This window comes from Anopheles nili, chromosome 2, assembly GCF_943737925.1.
Source record: "Anopheles nili chromosome 2, idAnoNiliSN_F5_01, whole genome shotgun sequence".
In the NCBI taxonomy this organism is placed as follows: Eukaryota; Metazoa; Arthropoda; class Insecta; order Diptera; family Culicidae; genus Anopheles; species Anopheles nili.
In genome coordinates this window covers 22341973-22367678 of record NC_071291.1, presented here as the reverse complement: position 1 = coordinate 22367678, position 25706 = coordinate 22341973, and the positions used below count along the sequence as shown (strand labels likewise).

Genomic DNA, 25706 nt, shown 5'->3' with positions numbered 1-25706 from the left:
GCGACCATCGGGTTGGCCTTTGCCGGGGTTTTTTTTTTGTTGTTTCCTGAACGCTTGGTCCAAGTTCACTGTGCTCCCGATTTGGTTCGTTTCCGTTGGCAACCGTTGGTTTCCGGCCCACCATCCGCGCCTCCATTCCGGGGGAAATTCGCTCGACTTTCGCGTGCCAAACACGTGGCAGTACGAGGAAATAATCTTTTTGCTGCCACCCACCCCAACCGGGATGGTTTAGACGATGTGAAATATTGCCTCGACAGGAGCTTCGATAATAGTAGCGGCCATTAATATCGGTACCGCGTTCCACCTCGCTGCTGGTTGGGGAGTGATAAAAATGTTTATAGGGTAATGAAATGATATTGCAAACGATTCGCTTGTTCGATTTGTGGCATCGAAAAATCACACTCCTCGCTATATATGCTCCCATTTTGTGTGAAGGAAAAACGACGCTCCGTGAATCAGCTGCCCTCATCAGCCGCGTAAAGCAACTACTAATGACGCGACTCTGGTGCCGTTTCTTGCGACTCTGACAGCTCTCGGGTGAAAAACTCGAGCATTAATTTGAAATCAAAAGTTTATAATTGATAAGCTGCCGTGTTTTGCTTCACCCGGGCAGGTCATTAGTGGCAATGTGTGGCTCGTTGAAGAACGGTAAAATACGGGAAGAAATGCAAGAATTCGCAACAAATCCCACATCAAAACCATTCGCCTCTTTTTGCGCCCGAAGCATCGATTGAAAAGGTGCAACGACATAGCTCGTTCGTGCCACTGAAATGTGGTTTCTTTGGCCATAGTGCTAATGGAACTTGTTTCAAAGTTTACCCTGTCGAGCACTTTCCTTCCCAGATCGAGCACTGAGAGAAGATAAATTAAGCCAAGAATATTCAAACCAAATATTTAAATTCCATGAAGTAATATCCCGCTGCCCCAAGCTCGGCTACTCCACAGCCCACACGGCACGGTACACTTACACGAGAGCCGGTTCCGGAAATGGGAACCGTGGAGAATGAAGAATGCACTTCATAAATAAGCCAAACGGCCACAAATGACAAACGACGGTGGGCCATAAGATCGCAATAATAGATGCCCGCCGCCAATATGGTTAGGGCCAATTTAGCACGGTTTCCATTCGGTTGAGGTACTTTTCCACAGCCGGCAACACACCCACGCGCCTTTTACGCGCGTACCAACGCTTTTACGCTGCTGCTGCTGCTGCTGCTGCAAAATGTGATTAAAATACGACCCCCGCTTGGATGAAGACGTCGACGAGCCCTTCCACCCTGTCCCCTGCCCCCCCTCCGAACCACGCTTATTGCCGAGAGCTGACGACAAAACGCTAGAAGTAATTGATTTCCACGCCCCGTCCCGAACCTCGACGCTTCCCGGTACGATTTGCTTCCACGTTCACGTGCGCAAATTGTACTTCCGGGCTCCATCACGAGAGCACACATGCATGCCAATCTGCCATCAAACGGATATTAGCTAAGCTTTCACGTAGGGCCTGCTCCTCGGTTTCCTCGACATCTTCCACCTGCCGACAGCTTCCTGCCGCCGACGCCACATACCATTACGTGCCTTTACGTGTGGTTGTCTCCGGGAACGGGTGCCATTAATCTGCACTTCTGAAACCGAACCACCCGGTGGCACGAATCTATGCCGTTGGCTAATGTAAAATGGCTCCCACACCCACGTGAACATTCGTTACATCAATCTTTATTTGGATACGTCTCTTACAAGCTAGAGCTGCCGTCTGGAGACGGTAAATGGTATCATGTCAGTATGCCTTTTTGGAAGTCCTTTGGGAGCTGGAGTGTTCAGGTCGCGTGTTCAGGTGACACTGTCAGGACTGTCGGCGTTCTCGTTGCACTCCAGGATCGACTGGAAGGTGACCAAATGCTGTCCACCTGCATCACTCGAGCTTCGGCCCAGTTTGGGACGTGCCAGGACTCGCTCTTCGTCCTTGCCAGCTGGTACGTTCATGTATTCTGAACCGCTGATACTGCCACCCTGTGTCACAGGCAAATTTGACGGGTACATGACGTAGTGGGCCTCCTGTCGCGGTCCGGAATTAGTCCATCCTGAGCCAGCACTGCCACCACTGCTGCTATGGCTACTATGACTGCTAGCGGTGCTAGAACAGCTGCCATTGCTGCATCGGTTTAATGTTCCAACGAGTGTACCACAACCCAACCGGACACCTCGCACTAGCTGAAGTTCCTCACTAACAGGCCGCGGTGATGGTGGCACCATGTAATTCTCGTTCTCCGGTGTACCCTTGGGCCAGGACTTGCTGTGAGAAAGCCGTCGATCTCCAGCACTCTCGGTGGGTGTGATGCCACCCGACGATGAAGCGCGACTTCCGGTTGGTTCCGAGCTATCACTTGCCATACTGTGCAGACTCAGGGAAAGACTCTGTGGTCTTACGACGGCGTACGCGCTTCCTGACGTACCACCACCCAGCGAGAACTTGATTTCATCGCACACATCCGGCGTTGCACGTTCACCGGAAGTCGAACCGGTGGCATTCTCACCACGACGCTTCGATCCACTCCCCTTTCCAGAGGGTTTCGTACGCGAGAAGAAACTCCTCATGCGTTCGAACGGTGTCGGACGCTTCAGTTTGTCCTTTAGCTCGCGCTGGATCTGCTCATAGTGCTCTCGCATCCACTGCAGCTGGTCCTGCTTCTCGCGGAAGCTGCGCTGCACGTCGTTGCGGTTTTTCCACAGTGTCACCAACTGTTCGACCTCCTGAATCGAGAACACGTTGTTCTTGAAGTCGGAGATGATCTCGAGCAGCTCATCATCAACCGACCGGCCAGCTCGGGGTTCCTGCACTGGTCGTGGCACACCCGCAGTCGTCGTACCGTACGTGTCCTCGGTTGGTTGCTCCTTGCGGAAGCTCAACCGCACGTGTGAACCGCTGGTCTGGTCGTCCTGTCGCGTGGACCGCTCGTCCGTTGGTTCCGGCACGTTACAATACGGATGCACCGGGATGTTGGACGGTTGTATCATGTAATCACTGGCTGCATCATCACACGCGGCGGTTGCGAGTGGTGGTGACTGACTGGGTGGAGTATAAGGGGCGTTTGAGGGTTGCAACAGGTAGTCTCCATTTCCTCCGATGGCGCCATCAGTCGATGCGGTCGAACCAGCCTCACAGCTCTCCAACAAATCCGAACATTCGTTGCTGAAGATGTCATACTTTGCTAACTCACCGGGTCGACCATTACACCGCCGAAGTTCGGGTGTCTTGCAGGCTACATCGAAGTTGTGCTCATTCTCACCACACACGTCCTTTTCGTCCGGTCCGGGTGGTGTTAACTCGCCACCTACCGACGATGAGTGTTCGTTCAGGTAGTGCATGTTGGCAACTTCGCGACCACCGGCGTCAACCTGATCCGCTCCATTAGCGCAGCTCATATCGATGTATCCTTCGGCCTGCTTGAGCGCATGCACGTGGGACAGGATCTTCTCGGCATCGGTTTTATTCTGGGCCGCAGGTTGCTTTGGCTGGATCATCACCTGGTCTGGGCCACTGACGCCCTTGAAGTAGTGGTACATCGTTGTCAGCTCGTTCATTTGCTGTTGCAAGAATCGAATGTAAAAGCATCAGTTAGTTGTGGGAGAAAACCGACAATACCAGCCAGTGTACTTACCGAGAAGTTCTTAAGCGCACTAGCGATCTTGTAGTGACCCGCAACTTCCGCGATGTCAGAAGGCGTTCGACCACCGATGTTTCGCATTTCACACGCAATCTCTCCACCAGGTGATTCGATCAGCTGCATGCACAGCCGCTCAAGACCCCATTTGGCAGCAAAGTGCAGCAGCGTTGGGTACTCCTCTGGATCTATAAATCAAGCAAGTGAGTGATCGTGCGTTGGTAGCCTGTCTGCACCACCTGCTATACTTACAGATGTCACGATGGCATCCCATCCCGACATCACTAGCACCGCCGTAATTCAGCAGGTTGTAGTTCGGTGGAACGTTCCTCAGAAAGCCCTTCAGCAACAGCAGATCGAGTTTGTCCCGATCGGTCGTCGAGAGACCAACCGACTGACAGATCAGCTCCATCGGGGCGTCCTTCGACGACAGGATCTGCTCAAGCTCACGCATCTGGCTCTCACACTTGAGCGGACGATACCCGAGATCGACGTTGTTCTTCTCCAACCGTATCTTAATCATCATCGAGATCTCCATACAGATTTCTGTGCGATCGCGTGAAGCACAACATAAAACGAAACAATAAAAAGCGTCAGTTGTCGATCTTCCCATGCATCCATCCATCCATCCATCCATATGCCACTTCCGGTCTCGTCTTCCCATCAGCTGCCCGGGAGCTGTTCCACGAAGAGCGAAGGTGGGAATGGAAAGATCCCAAGATCCGCGCATATGCCACGGACCCACCCATTTACCTGGCACACAGAACTGAATGGTGTAGGGATTGCGCCGCTTGATGTTCGTTATCTCGATCGTTTGGTCCGCCTTTTCCACCTTGATCTTTATCCAATCCTCCTTCGTGAGCGGTTCGTGCAGGATCAGCAGGATCTTGTTCTGGCCCACCTTCACCTTGCGCGGGAACAACACAAACGCCTCGTGGGAACGGTGTCCTGCGGTGATCGGCAACGCTCCTGCCATCGGTCCTGTCGGGGTCGTAGGTGTCTTCGGTTCCGAACCCGATGGCGTGCGCTGTAACACCGTCTGTTGGCGCAACGCCTTCCCAAGGATATCGGTAGCAATGCCAAGCAGCTCGCTCACAAAAGCCGTATCCTTTTCGCGCACCGAACACGTCCTCCAACGGCCATATCCTGGCAGGGCAGTTTTAGCAAACTCACTAGCGGCACTTTCGCTCACATCGAGCAGCATGCCAAGGACACGGTTCGGGTTAAGCAGTGAGCTAAGTTTCGCGTGCAAAAGCATCGATGAAAGGCCCAACATGGCCGGACACAGCACCACTATCTGTAGCTTGGTCGATTCGCACTGCTGCATCACGTGAACCGGCTGCGGGATGGCGTCCTCGTCGAGTTTGACGTGCAGAAACCTACACAATTCGGCGAGAGAGAGGCAAACAAAAAATACCCACAAAATAATCACTCAAAGTTCGTCAGCACGGGTCCGATAACGCGAGACGCGATCGCCCCGCGATACGATCCGGAACGCGTTGTCACTCACTTGAACGGAAGTCGGCCACGTTGTTTGGTGATCTTGTCAAAGCAAACTTTCAGATGGTTCACCCACAGCATGCCATGTTCGCTGTGGCGTGCCGTCACAAACAGCACGTCCATCGCGGCCACTGGCACTCCTGGAATGATGTCGAGATTAGTCACGGATTCGTGGGCGAGCCGGTACTGGGCGAGGTTTTGTGAAAGGGAGCAATTTTGCGATCGCGAACTTTGACGTGCCGCGGATGGAACGTCAACCCTCTGAAGGTACCGTGGCACTGCTGTGACGCGGCTGGGGCTTGAAATGTGACCCTGGCAGGAGGTCGCGCGAAGAGACAACTCTCGCGCGCTCGAGTCGTCGAAGCCGCCGGTGGATGAAATGATCGCTGGAAAAGCACGATCGCGCCGATCAACTGCCACCGCTGATCTTCGTCATCATCCTTGCGGACTCGCGGGGGTCGTAGACGGGTGGGGTGGGAGAGGGGAGGGTAGGTGATTTTGTGTTTGTTTAATGTGTTTGTTTTCCGGTCGTTCCTGTGTACAATGCAAGTCCGTGGTGGAACTGGCAGCGCACCACGAGCCAAGCCCGATGAAACGTGATCAAAATAAAGAAAAACAGCCCTTCCCTTCGTGGCAAGGGGTGGTTGACATGGGTGGCACGTGGAAAAGGGGAGAAGGGGAGGCAAATTTGAATGCATGGCGTAACGTTATTTTCTCTCTCTCTCTCTCTCTCTCTCTCTTCACCGGAACCGCACCACCGTTTCTTGCCGACCGTTTTCACCCCTCAACGAAGGGCAGGAAGGAAAGACCGTCTTCCAGAACGCGAGAAAGAGAGAGAGTGAGAGTGAGAGTACGAGCAAGAGAAAGCGAGATGTGTTGAATGACAGTATGTTGCCTAGAACAGCGGAGGGGGGGGGGGGGATCCTGTAAGGGGGTGGGCCAGATGATAGGGATGCCGTCCGCGAGTTCTAAATGGTCGCAAGCGAATGCGCGCGTGTGTGTGTGTGTGCGGAAATAGACATCAACCGCTCAGTGCGGGAAGCGCACGCCATACAAGGCGGAATGGCACTTTTCTTCGCTTTTCCGCCCGCGCCTTTTGCCAAGTGGGTGGGGGGTTGGGTTTTTGTTTTGTTTCCACGCACCGAAAAAGACAACAGCGCTTCTCGGGGAGACGCACTTTATGGAGAACGGAACCGGGGTTTTTTTTTGTTTGTTCGCTGTCTCTATTTTCGGGGAGATGGGAAGGAGAGATGTTTTTGCTTCCAGCACTTACCCGAATCGGATGCGTTGCCCACGGGATGGCAGGGGGCCTTGGGGGCAGGTGAGTTGGGCACCTGAAAGACACAAGCCAACACACCCCGATCATTCGAGTGGATTTCCCTCAATAAGGACTTTACGACGCGCTTCCGCTCCGATGGAAATGAAACCCGGACACGGACCCGGCACACACACACACACACACTTACCTCATCGATGGAGGTTTCATTTTTCAACATGCCCTCGCGCCCGCCATTGTGCTCGAATGGTTGCAACTGCTGCTGTTGCTGTTGCTGTTGATGGTGCGAATGAAGCTGCGCCTGCTGGCGATGCGTCGTTGTCCCGAAGGAATGTCGGCGGCGTTCTGGTAGCGTCCCCGCTCGGCCGGTCCTGATGCAAAGGGGGTAAGAGAAAGAGAGAACGGAGAGTGGGTTTTGGTGGAATGTTTACAAAGTGCTCTCGATTAGCGCGAAATGCGAGCCGCACTTACGCAAACGGCACCGATGGTGGAACGGCAGATGGTGGAGATCCCGCCAAGGGCCCCGACGCCACATCCGGTGAGACGCCCGAACATGACGCGCTGTTGCTTCGGTAGCGATAGATCGAGGATGGACCACGGGCGGGGCTGGTGGCTTCCGCATATCCCGCCCGATCGCCCTCGATCGTGGCCGAGCGTTTTAGCTTCGAGTAGGTCACCAGGCGCTTCAGATGGAAGAATCGGTGTTTCTTCTGCTCCGAGACGGCGACCGACGCACCATCGTCATTGAAGTAGTTGGGATTATCTGCAACGAGCACGGAGGGGGGGGGGGGGAGAAGGGAGCGAGGGAGTCAATTGAAAAATCGGACTCGAGCATAATCATGCAATCATGAAGCCAAGGCGATGGCAAGAAAGCAACAACAACAGAAAAAGTGCTCACCTGAACACAACGGGAGTGGCTCCATGATTGCACTGACTGCCTGGGGGTGGCTGGGAGGACGAGTGGGGGAAAATTTTCTCTGTCGCGAGAAAAACCAAACACCCTAACGGCACTGCATCCCACACGCCCACAGCTGCACTGAGCGAACGATGCGACTGCAAGTGAGTTCACTGGCTCACTCGACTGGCGATGATCCCGAGATGATCGCACACACAACAGGCACTTGCGCGCACAAATACACCCACACGTGGTGGGGAAGGAAAGCGGCAGTTCCGGAGTGTCCCAGAAAGGGCCGTAGATTGGCACACGGAAACCCAAAAGGGCCGTGTTGGCTGCCGTTTCGATCGATCGTGTGTTTGTTTATGTTGTAGCTTCGAAACTCACTCGTTCACTCGTGAACGATCCTCGTTCTCACCGCGTACTCACTCGTGACTCTGACAACGCACGCACGTCTCACACCCAATGACAAAGGGCAACTTTTCGGTGACACTCGAATGACCGGGGGCGATCCGAAAAAACCGATCGAACCGAAATCGGACATCCGACGCCCGCACAAAACACTCCCACACACACACAACCGCACGCCCTTATCTTGCGATCGCCACTTACGGGTGAACTCGCGCGACGTCGTTCCCGGTCGCGGTACTATCCTTAACTACGGCACGGTGACAAACGATGGCCAACCGACCCGACGGAGACGGCGAGCATCTGATCGAATTATCTAATCTAAAACTAAACTGCGCCCGTCTCGGGCAGGCCTGGCACACTGGCACGGAAAAGAGACATTTCTTCTCGCTTCCGTCACGTTCACGCGGCTTCTACACATCCTCGGCGGTCGTTCATCATCACGCGTGCATCGCGCAGTAGTTGAGACTGTGCGCGGCCACCGATCCTCCCGCCAACACCAGCATTGTGCGTGCGTTTTTACAGGCATGTAATGTTTACGTCGCGCTCGTTGGCTCTCGCTCGCTCCTTTGCGCACGACAAGCTCCTGGCGGGCTGGTGAGATTTGGTTATATTTTCGAGTATGTTTTCATGGCATCGTTTGGTTTGATGGAGGTTTTTTTTGTAGTTCTCGTGCCGCTGCTCGCTCCTTTTCTCGCGCTCGTTCCTGTGGTGTTCCATTCCGTTGCGCTGGGATGGCTTCGTTTGTGCTGCTTCCGCTTAGGACGCGCTGCTTATTGACATGCGCACCACATCGCCCTCATGCACCCCACATGCGCACGCATATTGTAAGCGTATGGTTTTTCGCGCTACACCGAGACCAGAGCGAGAGAACAAGAGAGAGAGAGAGAGAGAGAACGCGCGAGCAGGAGAGCAGGACAGTGCGTGGGGTTGGTTGAACCGATCAAGGGCTGGCAGAGGGTTCCGGGTTCCATTCGACGCGTCTGGAACCCATGTGCGAGCGCAGCAACCGCATCGCAGGTTTCGAGGGCCTGCGCCATGTGCTACGTGAAAGGGAAAGAGTAGACCGAGCACCCGCAATGGCCCATAAGCCACAAGGGCTGGAGTGCGCGGCACATGTTGCGCATCCCTGATGCAGGGAATATCCCCGATGCCGGAGCAAACAAACAAGATAGGGAGAGAAGGAGAGAAAATGCAAGAGGGAAGATGAGAGAGCATGTATGCTGATGCCGGTTTGAATGCATTTGCTTATGCTCGCTTGCATGCACCCTTGGTGTGGAAGATAGTGGGCTCGGATGACTCCACAGCGTGGTCGGAAATAATTTAACGTATTGCTTTACACTGTGTAACGGAAGTTGGGTTGTAAATTGTATCCTGCACGTTATTTGATTTCATAGTCAACCTTATCAGCGCAACATAACGATTATATTGCAAGAAAAATAGCCGGTAACCGTTTTCCTATGATTCCAGCAAGTCTGTTTTACGTTTAGGACCATGTGAGAGTGAACCACGTGTGCTTACGCGCGAAAACGATTATGAATTGTCATGGAAATTCAAAACATGGTTAAGCATATGCATTGCTTCGTTCAAACTATTTTCCGTAGGTAAAATAATTAGATGATACACATTATTGTTTTGAAAACTGTAAAATTGGAACAGAGTATTTTACATCCTGAGCCTAACGTAAAATGCAAACAAAGAATATTTCACAATTAAAATAACTCTAATTATAGTTCATTTCGTACTGCATTGAGAGCCACTGAACTTGCTGTCAAATCACAAACGTCACAAAGCGCGCGAAAGTAAACAATATTTACGTGATAAGCTCGTGCTTCATCTTGCTGCAAGTTTTCTATAAATTAGTGAATTCAGAAACAGCGTACAATCAGGAAATGACTCTCGAAGCAATCAAGTACAAAGCTGGTCAGCTGCAAATTCTCGATCAGCTTCTACTTCCCGCGGAGTCAAAATACATTCCCATCACCGGAGTTAAGGATGGATGGAGTGCGATTCACAAGATGCAGGTACGACGGAGCGTAAAGTAACCCTTACTAATTATCTTGAAAAAGTAAATAAATAATCTGTACAATTACTGCTAGGTGAGAGGTGCTCCGGCCATAGCAATTGTTGGATGTTTATCGCTTGTGGTCGAAATATACGATAAACAGTACGACACGAAAGAGGCTCTCAAGAAGGAAATCGTCGAGCATCTGGAATACTTGGTCACGTCGCGACCGACTGCAGTCAATCTAAAGTTGGCAGCGGATGACCTGAAAACACTGACTGGAGATCTGCTTACCAACGAAACAGTATACGTTGATGGCATGAAGCAAGAGTAAGAGATTTATTTCACCTTCAACAAATCCAAACAAACATACCACGTGTTGATGATATTTATAGGGCGATTAAATCTGTCGAACGAATGCTGGAAAAGGATATAAATGACAATCGCGCAATAGGTGACAATGGTGCGAATGTACTGCTAAAAGGAGTTGATCGACCACTAAATCTACTTACCCATTGCAATACCGGTTCACTGGCAACAGCAGGGTAACAATAATTCTGCTAACAATGGATTCTATTGATTTTTTATACAAAATTTCTTCTTTATAGGTATGGAACCGCTTTAGGTGTGATAAGAAGTGTAAATGAAAGGAATCTTCTAGGTATATCTCGCGAAATTTGAGGCATATAAAACATGCTCACGTTGTTGCTTTTCATATTTTGTTAGATCATGTTTTCTGCACCGAAACAAGACCGTATAACCAAGGAGCGCGGCTAACCGCGTACGAGCTTGTTCACGACAAGCTTCCTGCTACTTTGATCACTGACAGCATGGTGGCCGCTTTGCTTAAAAGCAGGAAAATCGATGCCATCATCGTGGGAGCAGACCGCGTGGCCGCGAATGGTGATACAGCCAACAAAATTGGTACCTATCAGATGGCCGTGGTAGCGAAACATCACTTAGTGCCCTTTTATGTGGCGGCCCCCTTCACCTCTATTGATGTCGCAATTCAGAATGGATCACAGATCAAAATCGAAGAGCGTCCGGAACGCGAACTAACGCACATTGGCGAGCAACGGATCGCGGCTCCAGGGATAGGTTGCTGGAATCCGGCATTTGATGTCACTCCTGCTGAACTGATAACGGGCATTATCACCGAGCGTGGTGTGTTCAAACCGTGCGAGTTGGCCGAAAAGGTCAAACCGAAATGAATGGACCATTTGTTATGAAGCATATAAAAATTATTCATAACCAAGTGTCTAGCGTGTTCTTTTTTTTCTACTAAACAGTTATCTAATCATTCCATATCACCGAAAAAACAGAAAAGTGCCAAGGGAGTACATCATATTCACATATTCAAATTTCTCCAAAAGATCGAATCAAATTTTGAAAAAATACACAAATTATGTAGAACTTTTCAAAGGCAAAAAGCTATTTTGTGTGGAGTTAATGCTTCGATTTGAAGTGATTTGTTAATTATTCATTTCAAAAGAAAATTACATGTTTGCTGTTATTCCAACAACTTGTGCGTACTCAGCTGTACAGCCACACTTACAGAAAAGCACACGGGCTTCGTATCTGTACGCTAATTGCCAGAGATAGCGTGCTTGGGTATGAATAGAACGGCAGCGGTATTGCAATGCTTTGCCCTGTATGCGTTGGCCCTACGTGCGGATTGTTTTTCAATTAGCGTAACAATTGGAGGCTTCTGTATATGCGGTGCAGCTGCTCACCGATAAAAGGGCGCTCCATTACCGCAGGGCTAGTAAATACCCCGCACGTCATCAAGCGACGATGTGAGCGCGAGGCATTCCGTTATCGCTTATCGTTATCATATTCATATAGGCCGTCGAGTGTACCGAAAAAGCCCTTCAACAACCGATTTACCTAAAACCAGCATTTCATCACGGATTAGTGTCGCGATGGACCGCGTTGTGACTTCGGGAGATTTATGGAGCCCTGGAAGCTACATTATTTAGACACATTAGTTGAATCCTTTATTGTTGCTCCGATATCGACATTTTATCTCCTACCGGTGTGCACTGTGGTACTTTGCATTGATTTTTACTGTAGCAATTTATGGTGATATAATACCAAAAGGAGCTATGGTTTAAAATTTAATTGTAGAGGAAGCATTTTTGTAGATAACACACAGGGCTAATGTCTCGTTTGAGCATTGCTGTAGGTCACATGCCAGACGCAAGCTACCATATAGCAAACCGAGGTTCCCGAGTACCTTAAATCTCACGTGACGCTCTTATCACCCAGGAATGATTGTCAGCGGAGGAAAATGAAGATATCGCTATCACAGAACACTTCCAAGATTGTTCACAACTCGTCGAAGCAGAAGCTGCCCAGCAGTGGAACGGGACAGTTGAGAAACTGAAAAGTGCTTCCAAGTCTTCGCGTGTGTTCGTTTTATCCTTTCGGTGGTTAAAAGGAGTGTTCCTCCTTTCAGTATCGGTTTCGAGAATTTTGTAGGAAGGACACTTCCTCACTAAACCCAGGCCGCAACCATGGGTGCGATGTTCCGAAGTGAGGAGATGAGCATGGTGCAGCTGCTCATCCAACCGGAAGCCGCCTACCAATCAGTAGCCGAGCTGGGCGAGCTAGGAATAGCGCAGTTCCGTGATGTTAGTACCATCGTCTTTAAGGGCATTTTAAGAAAGATAGCTATCAACGTGCAGGCGATCGAATAAGCTTTCCGGTTTTCCAAACACACGTTACAGCTGAACGGGGACATCAACATGTTCCAGCGGAAGTACACCAGCGAGATCCGGCGCTGCGAGGAAATGGAGCGCAAGATCGGCTACATCCGGCGCGAGATCCTGAAAGATTCCGTGACAATCCCGGAGATGCCGGAAGTTATTCCACGCACGCCGAACTCGCGCGAAATCATCGACCTCGAGGCGCAACTCGAGAAGACCGAAAATGAGATCGTTGAGCTGTCGGAGAACAACCATGCGCTGTTGCAGAACTTCATGGAGCTGACCGAGCTGAAGAACGTGCTAGAAAAGACGCAAGTAAGCGCAAACAAAAAAAATCCGGGATCCACTCTGTGCGGAACTAAATCGGACTATATTTGACGATCCTTAGGTGTTCTTCTCGGACAAATCAAACGTGCAGAACCTGGAGGCAACCGGTGGTGAGGCGGCCAACGATGGCAAACCGCTAGGATTCGTAGCAGGAGTGATTTCGCGCGAACGCGTAATCGGTTTCGAGCGAATGCTGTGGCGCGTGTCACGTGGTAATATTTTCCTACGTCAAGCAACGCTGGAGGAAGCACTGGTTGATCCGAAAACGGTAAGTTCCCCAGGAGCCAAATCGATGACCGATAGCATGGATGCGGTGGACACGGTGTATGCGGTGTGATAGGTTTTATCTTTTTGGTTCCATGGATCGAGTGGTGTCTTGTACAGTGTTTCACAAGCCAAAGAGCCTCGAATCACCGGTCACATGGGGTTGTTGAGTTGCTGCAGATAAGATCACGAGGTGTACTGGCGTAGGTTGATACGGTTTTACCCAGAGATTGCGCTGCTTCCAAAGGAATCGTTTATTACAAATCGAACAAATCGAACAAGTTGTTTTCAAAATGTTAACAAAAGTGAAAGCATCGTCTGTTAGGCTTTGAATTGAGCTTTTGTTACGTTTTACATATACGTATTTGCACCCGCATGATTCAGTAGGCCGTAACAATTATGTAATTAATACGAGAGACTCTTGATTCCGGATACATTACGGCAGATAAGTCGCTTTTGGCCTCAATTTTTCGAATGACGTGTGCTACATGAAACCGACCAACGGCATATCTCTATTTACGGAGTATTACCATCTGTTGACTGATATTTTTTTATCTTGTTCCGATGCAGGGCGATGCGGTTCACAAGATTGTGTTCGTGGCATTCTTCCAAGGCGAACAGCTCAAGTCCCGTGTAAAGAAGGTGTGCGCTGGGTACGTTTGGAAATGCATCCGTTGGATGGGCCGAGGGGTTGTTGAACATTTTCTTTTTATTCTACCTTCATTTTTTCGTCTCTCCATCCAGCTACCACGCCGCTCTGTACCCATGCCCGAACGAGTACAACGAACGCGAGGAGATGCTCCGTGGCGTGAGGACGCGCATCGAAGACCTGAGGATGGTACTCGGTCAAACGCAGGATCAGCGGCAACGCGTACTGCTGAACGTTGCCAAGGAGGTTCCAACGTGGGAGATCATCGCGAAAAAAGTGAAAGCCATTTACCACACGCTGAACATGTTCAGCGTGGACGTATCGAAGAAGTGCCTGTTCGGGGAAGCCTGGGTACCGACGGCCGGTCTCCAGGACGTAAAGAACGCCCTCGTAAACGGATCGGCAGCCGTTGGCAGCGCCGTGCCATCGTTCCTAAACATTATTGCAACCAACGAGGAACCACCGACGTACAACCGCACCAACAAGTTCACAAGCGGCTTCCAGAACCTGATTGAGTCCTATGGTATTGCTTCGTACCGTGAGGCGAACCCGGCCCTGTACACGATCATCACGTTCCCGTTCCTGTTCGCTATCATGTTCGGCGATCTGGGCCACGGCATGATTCTGTTCATCCTTGGCATGTGGATGGTGCTGTGGGAAAAATCGCTGGCCAAGAACAAGGAAGAAATCTGGCAGCTATTCTTCGGCGGTCGCTACATCATCCTGCTGATGGGCATCTTCTCGATGTATACCGGCTTCGTGTACAACGATATCTTCTCGAAGGGAATGAACATCTTCGGGTCGTCCTGGAGCATCAACTACAACACCTCCACGATCATGACGAACGAGGATTTGCAGCTGAACCCCACGACGGACTATTCTGAGACGGTGTACTGGTACGGATTGGATCCGCTCTGGATGTTGTCCACGAACAAGATCATCTTCCTGAATTCGTTCAAGATGAAGCTGTCGATCATCTTCGGCGTAGTGCACATGATCTTCGGCGTGTGCATGAGCTTGGTCAATCACAAACAGTTCCACCGGCTAGAAAATATCTTGCTGGAATTCATCCCACAAATTATGTTCCTTGTGTTGCTGTTCGCTTACATGTGCTTCATGATGTTCTTCAAATGGATCATGTACACCGCCGTCACCGATGAGGATCACCTGAAGCCGGGTTGCGCACCGTCCGTGTTGATCATGTTCATCAACATGATGCTGTTCAAGAGCCAGGAGCCGCTTCCGACTTGCAGAGAGTTCATGTTCGAGGGCCAAAAAACGCTCCAGATCATCTTTATCGTGCTGGGCCTGATCTGTATCCCGTGGTTGCTGCTGGCCAAGCCATTTTACATCATGGTTCAACGCAAGAAAAAGGGCACCGGACATGTAGCGGAACCGGCTCATCAATCGTCGTCGAATCACCATGACGATGAGCCGATGAGTGAAATTTTCATCCATCAAGCAATCCACACGATCGAGTACATTTTGAGTACCATTTCTCACACTGCATCGTACCTTCGTTTGTGGGCACTTTCGCTAGCACACGCCCGTAAGTTCTTATGATTTCTTCTGGTTACAAAAATTTTGAAGTATTCCAATGCCAATATCATTTCAGAACTTTCGGAGGTGCTCTGGAACATGGTGTTCCAGATAGGATTGCAGAATGACTCCTACATCGGGGCCATACTAATTTGGGTTCTCTTCTGGCCATGGTCCGTTTTGACTATCGGTATCCTGGTCGGTATGGAGGGTCTGTCCGCTTTCTTACACACCCTCCGTTTGCACTGGTATGGAACAAAAGCCTTGGTGCAGCAGATTTCTGACGGTTTTTAATGGAATTATTTATTCTTTTACTCCCTCCACTTCAGGGTCGAGTTTATGAGCAAGTTTTACGAAGGTCTAGGATACGCCTTCAAGCCGTTCTCCTTCAAAGCGCTACTGGAAGAGGAAGAAGCTGAGTAAACGGCCAACGCAGATTGCAGCAAAATTATATGCGCTTTCATGTAGAAACCACTGCTAACCAAATAAACGATGGTTTAGAATGCAACAACATACTGCAACTGGTATATCCTTAAATCCACATAATCTTAGTGAAAGAAAATTGCAAAAAAAAAATTGCCAATTGCACCAATAGAGTTTACATCTATAAAACCTATAAAAAATAAATAAAATAACTGATTTAGTAACTTGTTTAAAATTTGTTATATCGATTTATCATACAGAATGCAGAGGAGAGTTTTCAATCTTGCACATTAACCCTACATTTTGAAAAAATAAAATTATGCTCTGCGTTTTTCCGCATTTGACCAACTGTGCTCACACCATCAGTGGGAATTATTTGATTTCTTATATACCTACTACTAGTACCTGGCTTATTATATTCTCGCTTGTAGTAGAACAGCAAATATTTACCATGCACACCAACATGGCGTTAGAAACAGATGTGTTGTGCTCATCTCAAGGCGTTTCCCGTCATACCTTACTGGGCTAGATTTAAAAAAAACACAGCCACAATTACTAATCCACTTTCTACTAACCCCGTCGCGAGTGCGTACCTACAAGCCACACAGCGAATGCACTCGCCGAGAGTAGCCTGTTACGACCACCACCACCACAACCATCCAGCTAAAAACCAAAAATGGCTCAGATCGATCGCAACAAACCCGCGCGCTAGATCATGGCGACGGCCAAGCCAACCGAAAAGCCTTCGCTCCATTCGAACGCGTGACCTTCCGACCGCGTTACTCCGCGACTACGATCGGGTTTTGGTGCAAGCGCACCCGCACCATACGCAGTTCGCCTCCACGCAAACATCGTGCGCGGCGTCGATAGTATTCGGGTTCTCGATCGCGTGCGGGTGCCGGTGTTGGTCCGCGATCACTTGCATGTGATAACAGCGCGCTACCATCGCGGGTCTACTGCAACCGCCCGAGGGTTCGAATCAGCAGCAAAAAAAGGCACTCCATCACATGATCGAACGCCGCGGGCCGTTGTACGGTGGTTGTTTGCGGTGAAAATTAGTGCCGGTCGAAGCAACGAGTGCCATCGGTCGTCCGGGAGCTCGGGAAAATTTACATTAGCAATCGACAGCTATCACCACCACCACGTGACGGAGCCTCGCGATCGTATCGGTTTGTGTCGTAAGTAAACGTTAAACCCGCAGCCCAGTGAAAGAGGCTACATTGATAAATGGCCCCACGGGTTGAAACTACGGTGATACGAAACTAAAACAATACCAGCGATGGATAGACAAAAGCACCATCGATGACGCACTTATACCAAGCCCGATCTCGATCGATCCGGTGCGTGGTGTGCAGTGTTTACTCACGCACTTTAAGAAGCCTCTTCCGGCTGACATCCCCACTCAGAGCAATGCTTCGTGCTTCCACAGTTCTAAAACGATGGTGGGGAGCAACCGGGACAGCATCGCATTCGACTGGACCGGGCTTCGATCGACATTCGTTCAGTGACACTCTTCCGGAATACAGCATTCTCCGAGCAGCAACGCGCTCGATCGCGTTGCCGTATTCGTCCTTGAACTTTAATATCCGTCGGAACCGTGGCACAAGGCCACCACGGTCCACGGTCGGCTGGTGTTTGCGAATATCGGTGCAAAGTAAGAGCACCCGTTCGATTGGGTCAGGTGATTGAATTCGTAACGGCCGTGTGGAATATTGCTGATCGCAAGCGAACGGTGCTGGTCACGTGGTGTCTAGCTCCGTCACGAGTTCCATCCGCTGCTGAACGGTGAACGATCACGGGATCATGCTCACGAGAACGAGCATTGGGAAAGTGCGGGCGTTTTGAGGGCTTTTGTTGTAGAATTAAGTGAATTGATGGCAATTGGCTGGCTGCTTCTGATACCGCATTTTGGTGCTTCTTGCAATCTTCCAGCCACGTCCAATCTAGATTCCATCCAGTGCGTGTGACCTGAACCGGCCCCACGATGGCTATGATGTTCCGAAGCGAGGAGATGGCCTTGTGCCAGATGTTTATCCAGCCAGAGGCGGCCTATACGTCCGTCTCGGAGCTTGGAGAAACGGGTGCGGTGCAGTTTCGCGATGTAAGACCCGATGTAAGTCCCTAACGCATGAAACCGGATTGTAACGCTTTTTCCTTTTGACTCCTGCACAGCTGAACATCGATGTGAATGCATTCCAGCGGAAGTTCGTCAGCGAGGTCCGTCGTTGCGATGAAATGGAGCGCAAGTTGCGTTACGTTGAAGGCGAGGTTAAGAAGGACAGTGTCCTGATACCGGAGTGTTCCGTCGACGAATGGCCCCGGGCACCGAATCCGCGCGAAATCATCGACCTGGAGACGCGCCTCGAGAAGACGGAGAACGAAATTCTCGAGCTGTCGCAGAACGCGGTCAACCTGAAGTCCAACTATCTCGAGCTGACCGAGTTGAAGCACGTGCTCGAGCGGACGCAGTCATTTTTCTTTGAGCAAGAGGTGATCGTCAGCACGGACGCGACCAAGAGCAACCTGATCGCGGAGGATCCGGCAGCGGCACAAAGTCGTGGCCGACTCGGTTTCGTGGCCGGTGTGATTCAGCGTGAGAAGATGCCAGGATTCGAGCGGATGCTGTGGCGCATTTCGCGCGGTAACATCTTCCTGCGCCAGGTTGAACTGGAGGAGCCACTGGAGGATCCGTCCACGGTAAGCATGCGATAGTGTCTTGTAAGGAATTGCGAAATTCGATCTTACGCACGTTCTTTTCCTCACGTAGGGTAATGAGATCTTCAAAACCGTGTTTGTAGCGTTCTTCCAAGGCGAACAACTGAAGGCACGTATCAAGAAGGTGTGCACTGGGTACCACGTGTCGTTGTATCCTTGCCCAAGCTCAGGCTCCGAACGAACGGAGATGGTGAAGGGTGTGTGCACGCGTCTGGAGGACCTGAAGATGGTGCTTAACCAAACGCAGGACCATCGCTCGATCGTGCTAGCAACCGTTGCCAAGGAGCTGTTCAACTGGCGCATCATGGTGAAGAAGATGAAAGCCATCTACCACACGCTGAACCTGTTCAACATGGACGTCACGAAGAAATGCCTGATCGGCGAGTGCTGGGTGCCGGTGCCGGATCTCCCGAAGGTGCAGAAGGCCCTTTCGGACGGGTCAGCTGCGGTCGGTTCCACAATACCGTCCTTTTTGAACGTGATCGAGACGAACGAAGCGCCACCGACGTACAACCGTACCAACAAGTTTACGCGTGGCTTCCAGAACCTGATCGACGCCTACGGTATTGCTTCGTACCGTGAGGCGAACCCGGCTCTATATACGATCATCACGTTCCCGTTCCTGTTTGGCATCATGTTCGGTGATTTGGGCCACGGTATAATTATGGCACTGTTCGGGCTGTGGATGGTGACGTGCGAGAAGAAGCTGAGTGCCAAGAAGTCGAACAACGAAATTTGGAACATCTTTTTCGGTGGCCGTTATATTATCCTGCTGATGGGGCTGTTCTCGATGTACACCGGCTTCGTGTACAATGATGTCTTTTCGAAATCGATGAACATCTTCGGATCGGCCTGGAGCATCGGCTACAACACCTCGACCGTGATGAGCAATAAGGACCTCACGCTTAACCCGGGCACGTCCGACTACGACACTGAGATCTATCCTATCGGGCTCGATCCGGTATGGCAGCTGGCCAGCAATAAGATCATCTTCCTCAACTCCTACAAGATGAAGCTCTCGATCATCTTCGGCGTGGTGCATATGATCTTCGGTGTGTGCATGAGCACGGTTAATCACAACTTCTTCAAGAAACGCATCAGCATCGTACTGGAGTTTATGCCCCAGATCATTTTCCTTGTGTTGCTGTTCGCGTACATGGTGTTCATGATGTTCATGAAGTGGATTGCGTATACGGCCAAGACCGATTATCAGCCCCGCTCCCCCGGCTGTGCACCGTCCGTGCTGATTATGTTCATCAACATGATGCTGTTCAAGCACACCGAACCATTCCATGGATGCGATGAGTTCATGTTCTCGTTCCAAAACCAACTGCAGCGCACGTTTGTCTTCATTTCGTTGTTGTGTATCCCTTGGATGCTGCTTGGAAAACCATTCTACTTGATGTACAAGCGTAAGAATGTGTCGCCGGTAAGTTTTCGAAAAGGAGTTGCAAAATAACTCCTAACTTGTTCATCATTTGGCTGTTGTTTTTCACACAGACTCCGATCCCCAACAATGGCGACGTTCATCAGGGAGGCGACTCTAATCACACGTCCAGTCAAAAGCCCCACGACTCACACGACGACGAACCGATGGCTGAAATCTTTATCCACCAGGCCATCCATACCATCGAATATGTCCTAAGTACTGTGTCACACACGGCGTCCTACCTCCGCCTGTGGGCTTTGTCCCTCGCTCATGCCCGTAAGTTTACATGAGAGGTCCTGATTTTCGACATAGCATACAAATTTGCTTATTTATTCTACTTCAGAGCTATCGGAGGTGCTTTGGAACATGGTGCTATCGATGGGTCTGAAGCAGACATCGTACAAAGGTGCTATCATGCTGTTCTTTGTATTTGGAGCCTGGTCGTTGTTTACCCTTGCCATCCTGGTCATGATGGAAGGATTGTCCGCATTCCTGCACACACTGCGTTTGCATTGGTAAGACACGACACGTTTGCAAGCCACAATGGGTGGGTCATCGCCATTGATCTCCCGCATCAATATCTCTTTTCTGCAGGGTGGAGTTCATGAGCAAATTCTACGAGGGCTTGGGTTACGGCTTCCAACCATTCTCGTTCAAAATGATCATTGACAGCGATGAGGATCTGGAGTAGTCATTGAACTTACTGCACTAAAATGCACTTTCTCCGCACCATGGTAGTATTTGAAGGGGTAATCGAATTTCATGCAATTTCGCACGAAATCGATCGGAATCAACCGACAGCCCCATAATAACCGTAGTTGTAGTGCAACTGCAAATGCAACCCAAACTGCACTAAATATCAAACTCAAACAAATTCCGTTCATTTGCGTTCCTCTTTTCACCGATGACATTATTGTACCAGGCATGATTTATAATGTTTGCTGTTATTTTATTTTCGTTATTATAATTATTATTATTTTATACACTTATTACGGTTATCTATGAATACAAAGGAAAGGATTGCAGGAGGAAGCGGCATTGTTTCTCTTGCAAGGAACTAAGCGTACTAACCCATAAAATATCGGTATGATTCGTCAGAAACCTAGTCAACTGAATACCACACACAACGGTAATGTTACTAGTCGTCAATATAAGTTAAGTACAGTTGATTCTGACAAATTACCCTGACTAACGTACGAACATTTTGTACAACTATAAAATACGGAGAAATAAGGTCGCTTAAAATACCAAATTTCTCTTACACCCTCTATTCATACTGAACATTTCAGATCTTTCCATCCACTACAACGCGTATGCTTATGTGATTTTACTTCGAGAAGAATGACTGTAAGTCTTGAGAATGACGGCAAACGGCCGTTTACACGGGGAAGGGGTTCCGTGCACCGCCGCAGGCACCAGTGGCCATCCGTTGCGGGGCGTTTCTGCTGCTGCTGGGCGGTGCTTCTGCGTTCAGATTCGACTACAGCTTCGATGAAGCTCTTAACGTTTCGCTATGAACTAGTGAGAGTGTCGATGAGTATCATTAGTTACGGACAGATAGGTTTCTTAGGTTTTTTGAGTTCAGTCTCTTCCTCACCGCCCCGGCGGGACACTTCCGTGTAGCGTTCGCCTTTAAACGAAACGATCTTATTGTCTCGATACCGGATCATTTTCTTCGGTTCGACCTTCGGGGCCACCGGCTTATACTCTCGGTTGTCCTCTTTGTCGACGTAAGAATATCTTGAAGCGAAAAACAAAACGACGATAGTTAGGTATTGTTGAATTTTGCGCAAATTCACGAGCGAGTCGAATATACATACTTTGAGATGATACGATTTTTAAGCTCATGTTCGTCTACCTGCTGGTGAGGTTTGCTGGCCTGCAACATATTATTCGACGGTCCCTTCAGGCTTTGGCCAGCTTCTTGGCGATGCAGGAGAATCTGTGTTGCTCGATCGACATCGCCATTTGCTATTAAAATGCAGTGCTTTACCTGTAAAGATTATTACAGGAGTGAGCGATACCACAACTACAAACTTTACTATCTATTTTTTACCTCAATGAACGAACTATCGGGGAACATTTCCTGCAGAATGTCACACTGCTCGGCAAAGAGGTCGTAATTGCATCCTTCAGTTGATCCTCCATCGCTATCGGACAGATGATGGGTTCGTTTGTGCGAATCGTTTCCCATTGGCTCACGATCGCTTTCAGATGAATGGCGACCCCGTAACTTCTCCTCTGGTATCATATCGACCAACGAGAGCGAACTTTAACGATAGAAAAAGTGTGTCTTCAATAGTTCTTCAATTACAACATTCGAACCTAGCACAGATACTCATTGTACGTACTTTAGAGATAAATTGCTTGATTCTGTTTTTGAGATCGGATTCTTGTTGGAGATCTGATTTTCCAGCTCAAAAATCCACGCACATACCGTTTCCGGTTCGATATTGGAAAATTCGTTAAAGTACGCCGACATCATCTCGATGAAACCTGTTTACAAAGTACCGAAGATCGACCATTGTAAGCGAATGCAAAATGCATCAAATCATATTTTTCTATTTTTATGTTTACCTTCAACATCAAAGCAGGGGTCCTGGGAAGCTTCTTCGAGGATTGATATTACGTATGAGAGGACGATTTCGTCTACGATACTTAAATCCGCTTTCGGTATATGCTTCCGGATGAAGAGAAAAAAGCTTTCCTTAACCACGTCATGGTGCTGCTCAATATTGGTCATTGGTCAGTTTTTCTGTAAATATCACATTAATTGCACCGCGAAACCAAAAAAAGCCGATAAAGCCTACACTACATATGGACTGTAAAAAATCGATAATCCTTACCGCCCTCCGAGTTGTTTATCCGAGTAAAATTCCCTTTCTGCGGTACTGTTCGATACGTTTCTCTTTAAAAATGCAAATCTAACGCTCAACTACCGTTTAAATTACACAATAATACACAGAATATTCACAGATAATTCCAGAACAATTTAGTGGTAGATTCTGCAGGGCGAGATTTGTTATTTTTTGTTAATCCCAAACATCCAAACAAAGCCAGTGTTGCCAGCATATGTTTCACTTAAATGCATCTGACAGCTCCTTTCAGGAACGCTAAGTTTTCTGGAACGTTATAGCACAAAAACCGACAAATTTAATTTCACCAAATATAATGTACAAAGTACAACGAAACTTTCCTGTGACAACAAAAATTCATTCTTCTTTTTTGGAATACTTTTTATTTATTATCAATTTTTCAACACGAGAGCTTATGTGAAGCTACTATCATAGTTAATTAAATATACTGTTGTAAAGTTACAAACATAGTACAGCACTTAACCAATTGAATTTTCTAAATTGAAAAATATAAATGAACTATTTTAAAATATTGGTTGACAAACATCATTCGGTAGTTTATGACATATACAGAAATGCAGAAATACATATATTGCAAACCCACGTGTAAATTCGCACGTGCTGCTGGTCAAAAGATCGACACAAACCGTCGAAAAATGAATCTATTTCTAATGGTAAATAAGGAAAAGATTACACAATATATGAATGATAATACCAGCCGTTCAGAAGTCCGTCTTAGATCGTTTTGCTGGGGATGTAAGAACGGCATGCTGATTGGTATTTTCTATCAAGATCGGTTTCAAAATGCTCATCTCCGACCGTTCATATTCCGTCGCAATGGTGTTCAAATCTAGGTCTGCGTTTAGTACCAGCACCTGGACGAACAATTTGTGTGTAAAAGGAATCACTGAATTAAATATTCTAAAATGGTAACAAAAAATGCTTACCGGTGCAGGACGAGAAGAAGTACCGTGGATGAGCCAGTTTTCATGTAGCTCGTGTAGTTCTTTGAGGTACTCGAGCGGAACGCAGCTTTCTTCCGATCGAGCACGTTCCTTCATGCGATCATACACTACTTCAGGGCTCGTTTGAAGATAAACTAAACATAAGAAACAATACGAACACGTCACAAGCACTGTCCCAAATCCAGGGGTTTCAAGTAATTTTTTTAACTTACCTATTAAATCCGCCTGTATGTGAATGTTGCAGCATATAAAATCATACCACTCTTGCAGCACATTATACATTCCTTTGTGCAGCGAACCGGAAGCAAGCATACTTTCCACAAAGCAATTTCTGTGTCAAACAGTATGTAAATGCATGAATATCGTAAGACAATCCTATATATAATCATAAAATGGATTAAGAATTTTACCTTGCACTAAACAGAGATCGCTCCATCAGCTTCACCGGTTTGTCAGTCTGGCAGGTATGCATATCTAGCATAGTTAATGTAACGTATGTTTGGAATGGCATCGCCCAACGCTGGGGCTCCTTGTACATAAGATCAAGTAGGTTCACCCCAGCACAGTTCCGCCATTTTTCCACCGGTTCTGTGAGCAAATGAACGTCGTCAAATTTTTGGAAATGGTTCAAAAACGTAGTTTTGCCACTGCCGATGTTGCCTTCCACGAACACTGTAAAGGGTTTCTTGCCACCAGCTCCCAACTTTTCACTCGCGATTGGAGCCATGCTATAAATATTGCGTCCTAAAAAATAAGTGGAAATACAATGTGGTTAGTACCACTTTGATTGCATATAAAATATCAAGTCTATTCTTACAAAAATAAACGGAATGAGGATGTACCAAATGAAGGTACAATTAAAAATGTTAAGATAGAATTAATAATAACTGTCTATAACTACCACAGATAGTCTAGGCTAGGTCAAACAATAAAATTTTCCTGCGTAGCGTCGACATGCACACTTAACACGAAAAACACGAATGAAAAACTGTTTTGAGCGCGAAAAATCAACCTTTCAAGTTTGTCAAAGCGTAGCTCAGCAGCTGTAACAAACCCGCCAAAACTTGCGTCACAACCGTAATTTCTATACTAGACTAATTATTCATAGATCCTATTGATCTCATTTTAATTTATACTTTATCGAAACACACTCATAACCATCCTAAACCTGCATCTTAGTTTTTCAAAGTTATCAAATATTTTAAAAATACCGGTTTCTATATATACGAAAAAACCAAAAGTGTTTACTAATATTGCTTGTTTACATGAACGGACTCAAATCTACGGATGGAAATGTTATGTACAAGATTAGACATACATTTATACAAACATAACTTGCTCTTTTCAGAATCGTATATTACCAACTATATCACCTTATACGTTTTACTTATTTTGCTGCTGATAGTCACAATTGAGTAATACATTTAATCTTCTTAACCAACTCAGTACAATTGAAACAAATAGGTAATTTTGGTGTCTCCAATCGAATACCTAGCCATCCGAGATGATATTAGATATTTTATAATAAATTCAATAAGTGCCTTTTTAGGCAGCCCATGATTGACCGTATAACTGCCAATTGATTTTTTTACAATATTGCTTGTGCGTTCGACATAAAAGACACTATGTTAGCTACAATCATCATTTATACTATCGCACACACGTATTCCTTACCAAGCCGACTGTAGCTGACGAATCTAAATGATTGAAAGATCAGACAACTCGTTTTGACCAACATTTTACCTTGACGATTTGTTCAAGAACATTCATGAATCTACAGTACAATAAGGCACTATTTGAGCCGAAACAAGTACCTTAATGTTTACGACGCACATTGTAAACAATATTCAGTCAATCATTTGAGCTGTATTCTATTCTACTCCAGGGAGCTTATAAATTGATCTAGATCAATTCCAGATGAAACTAAATTTCAATGCTGAAAAACATTTCACGAACATTTTTATATTGGATTTATTCTAAATTCAAATTTGATGAAAATCAATCAATTTTCAGCTAATTAGAACTACTTAACTTAAGTTTTTCCATAAGAGTTTAAATTCAAACAAGATATATCAAACTAACATTGACAACT

The 25706-nt window shown here is 47.9% G+C and overlaps 6 protein-coding genes across 8 annotated transcripts; 3 read left to right on the top strand and 3 right to left on the bottom strand.

Annotated features, from left to right (window-relative positions):
* Positions 1-1713: 1713 nt before the first annotated feature.
* Positions 1714-7355, bottom strand: LOC128730547 (uncharacterized). Its single transcript, XM_053823600.1, has 9 exons — positions 7331-7355; positions 6904-7195; positions 6623-6803; positions 6424-6490; positions 5167-5293; positions 4410-5035; positions 3909-4202; positions 3654-3844; positions 1714-3579 (listed from the first exon to the last, which is right to left on the bottom strand). The coding sequence occupies exons 1-9, from the start codon at positions 7353-7355 to the stop codon at positions 1825-1827; spliced, it is 3558 nt and encodes a 1185-aa protein (XP_053679575.1). The 3' UTR covers positions 1714-1824.
* Positions 7356-9627: 2272 nt separating this feature from the next.
* On the top strand, positions 9628-10984 carry LOC128731934 (methylthioribose-1-phosphate isomerase). Its single transcript, XM_053825091.1, has 5 exons — positions 9628-9759; positions 9835-10070; positions 10136-10285; positions 10349-10401; positions 10467-10984. Exons 1-5 carry the CDS (start codon positions 9628-9630, stop codon positions 10949-10951), a joined length of 1056 nt encoding a protein of 351 aa, XP_053681066.1. The 3' UTR covers positions 10952-10984.
* Positions 10985-12014: 1030 nt separating this feature from the next.
* Positions 12015-15734, top strand: LOC128720716 (V-type proton ATPase 116 kDa subunit a 1-like). Its single transcript, XM_053814408.1, has 7 exons — positions 12015-12373; positions 12470-12763; positions 12837-13043; positions 13610-13692; positions 13784-15237; positions 15304-15475; positions 15557-15734. Exons 1-7 carry the CDS (start codon positions 12257-12259, stop codon positions 15648-15650), a joined length of 2421 nt encoding a protein of 806 aa, XP_053670383.1. The 5' UTR covers positions 12015-12256; the 3' UTR covers positions 15651-15734.
* A 1656-nt stretch (positions 15735-17390) lies between these two features.
* Positions 17391-20658, top strand: LOC128720134 (V-type proton ATPase 116 kDa subunit a 1-like). Of its 3 annotated transcripts, none has more exons than XM_053813782.1 (6): positions 17391-17751; positions 17823-18347; positions 18418-19785; positions 19866-20070; positions 20138-20309; positions 20389-20658. In XM_053813782.1, the coding sequence occupies exons 1-6, from the start codon at positions 17635-17637 to the stop codon at positions 20483-20485; spliced, it is 2484 nt and encodes an 827-aa protein (XP_053669757.1). In that variant the 5' UTR covers positions 17391-17634; the 3' UTR covers positions 20486-20658. The 3 variants fall into 3 exon arrangements, with proteins under 3 accessions (XP_053669757.1, XP_053669756.1, XP_053669755.1); XM_053813781.1 differs by having other exon boundaries at positions 18418-19794; XM_053813780.1 differs by having other exon boundaries at positions 18418-19815.
* Positions 20659-20782: 124 nt separating this feature from the next.
* On the bottom strand, positions 20783-22778 carry LOC128731712 (CUE domain-containing protein 2). The gene is made up of 6 exons (XM_053824844.1): positions 22641-22778; positions 22372-22549; positions 22146-22290; positions 21851-22064; positions 21615-21787; positions 20783-21534 (listed from the first exon to the last, which is right to left on the bottom strand). Exons 2-6 carry the CDS (start codon positions 22535-22537, stop codon positions 21342-21344), a joined length of 891 nt encoding a protein of 296 aa, XP_053680819.1. The 5' UTR covers positions 22538-22549; positions 22641-22778; the 3' UTR covers positions 20783-21341.
* A 299-nt stretch (positions 22779-23077) lies between these two features.
* LOC128731557 (deoxynucleoside kinase) lies at positions 23078-25441 on the bottom strand. Its single transcript, XM_053824687.1, has 5 exons — positions 25358-25441; positions 24025-24358; positions 23827-23945; positions 23597-23748; positions 23078-23524 (listed from the first exon to the last, which is right to left on the bottom strand). The coding sequence occupies exons 2-5, from the start codon at positions 24339-24341 to the stop codon at positions 23372-23374; spliced, it is 741 nt and encodes a 246-aa protein (XP_053680662.1). The 5' UTR covers positions 24342-24358; positions 25358-25441; the 3' UTR covers positions 23078-23371.
* Positions 25442-25706: the final 265 nt, after the last annotated feature.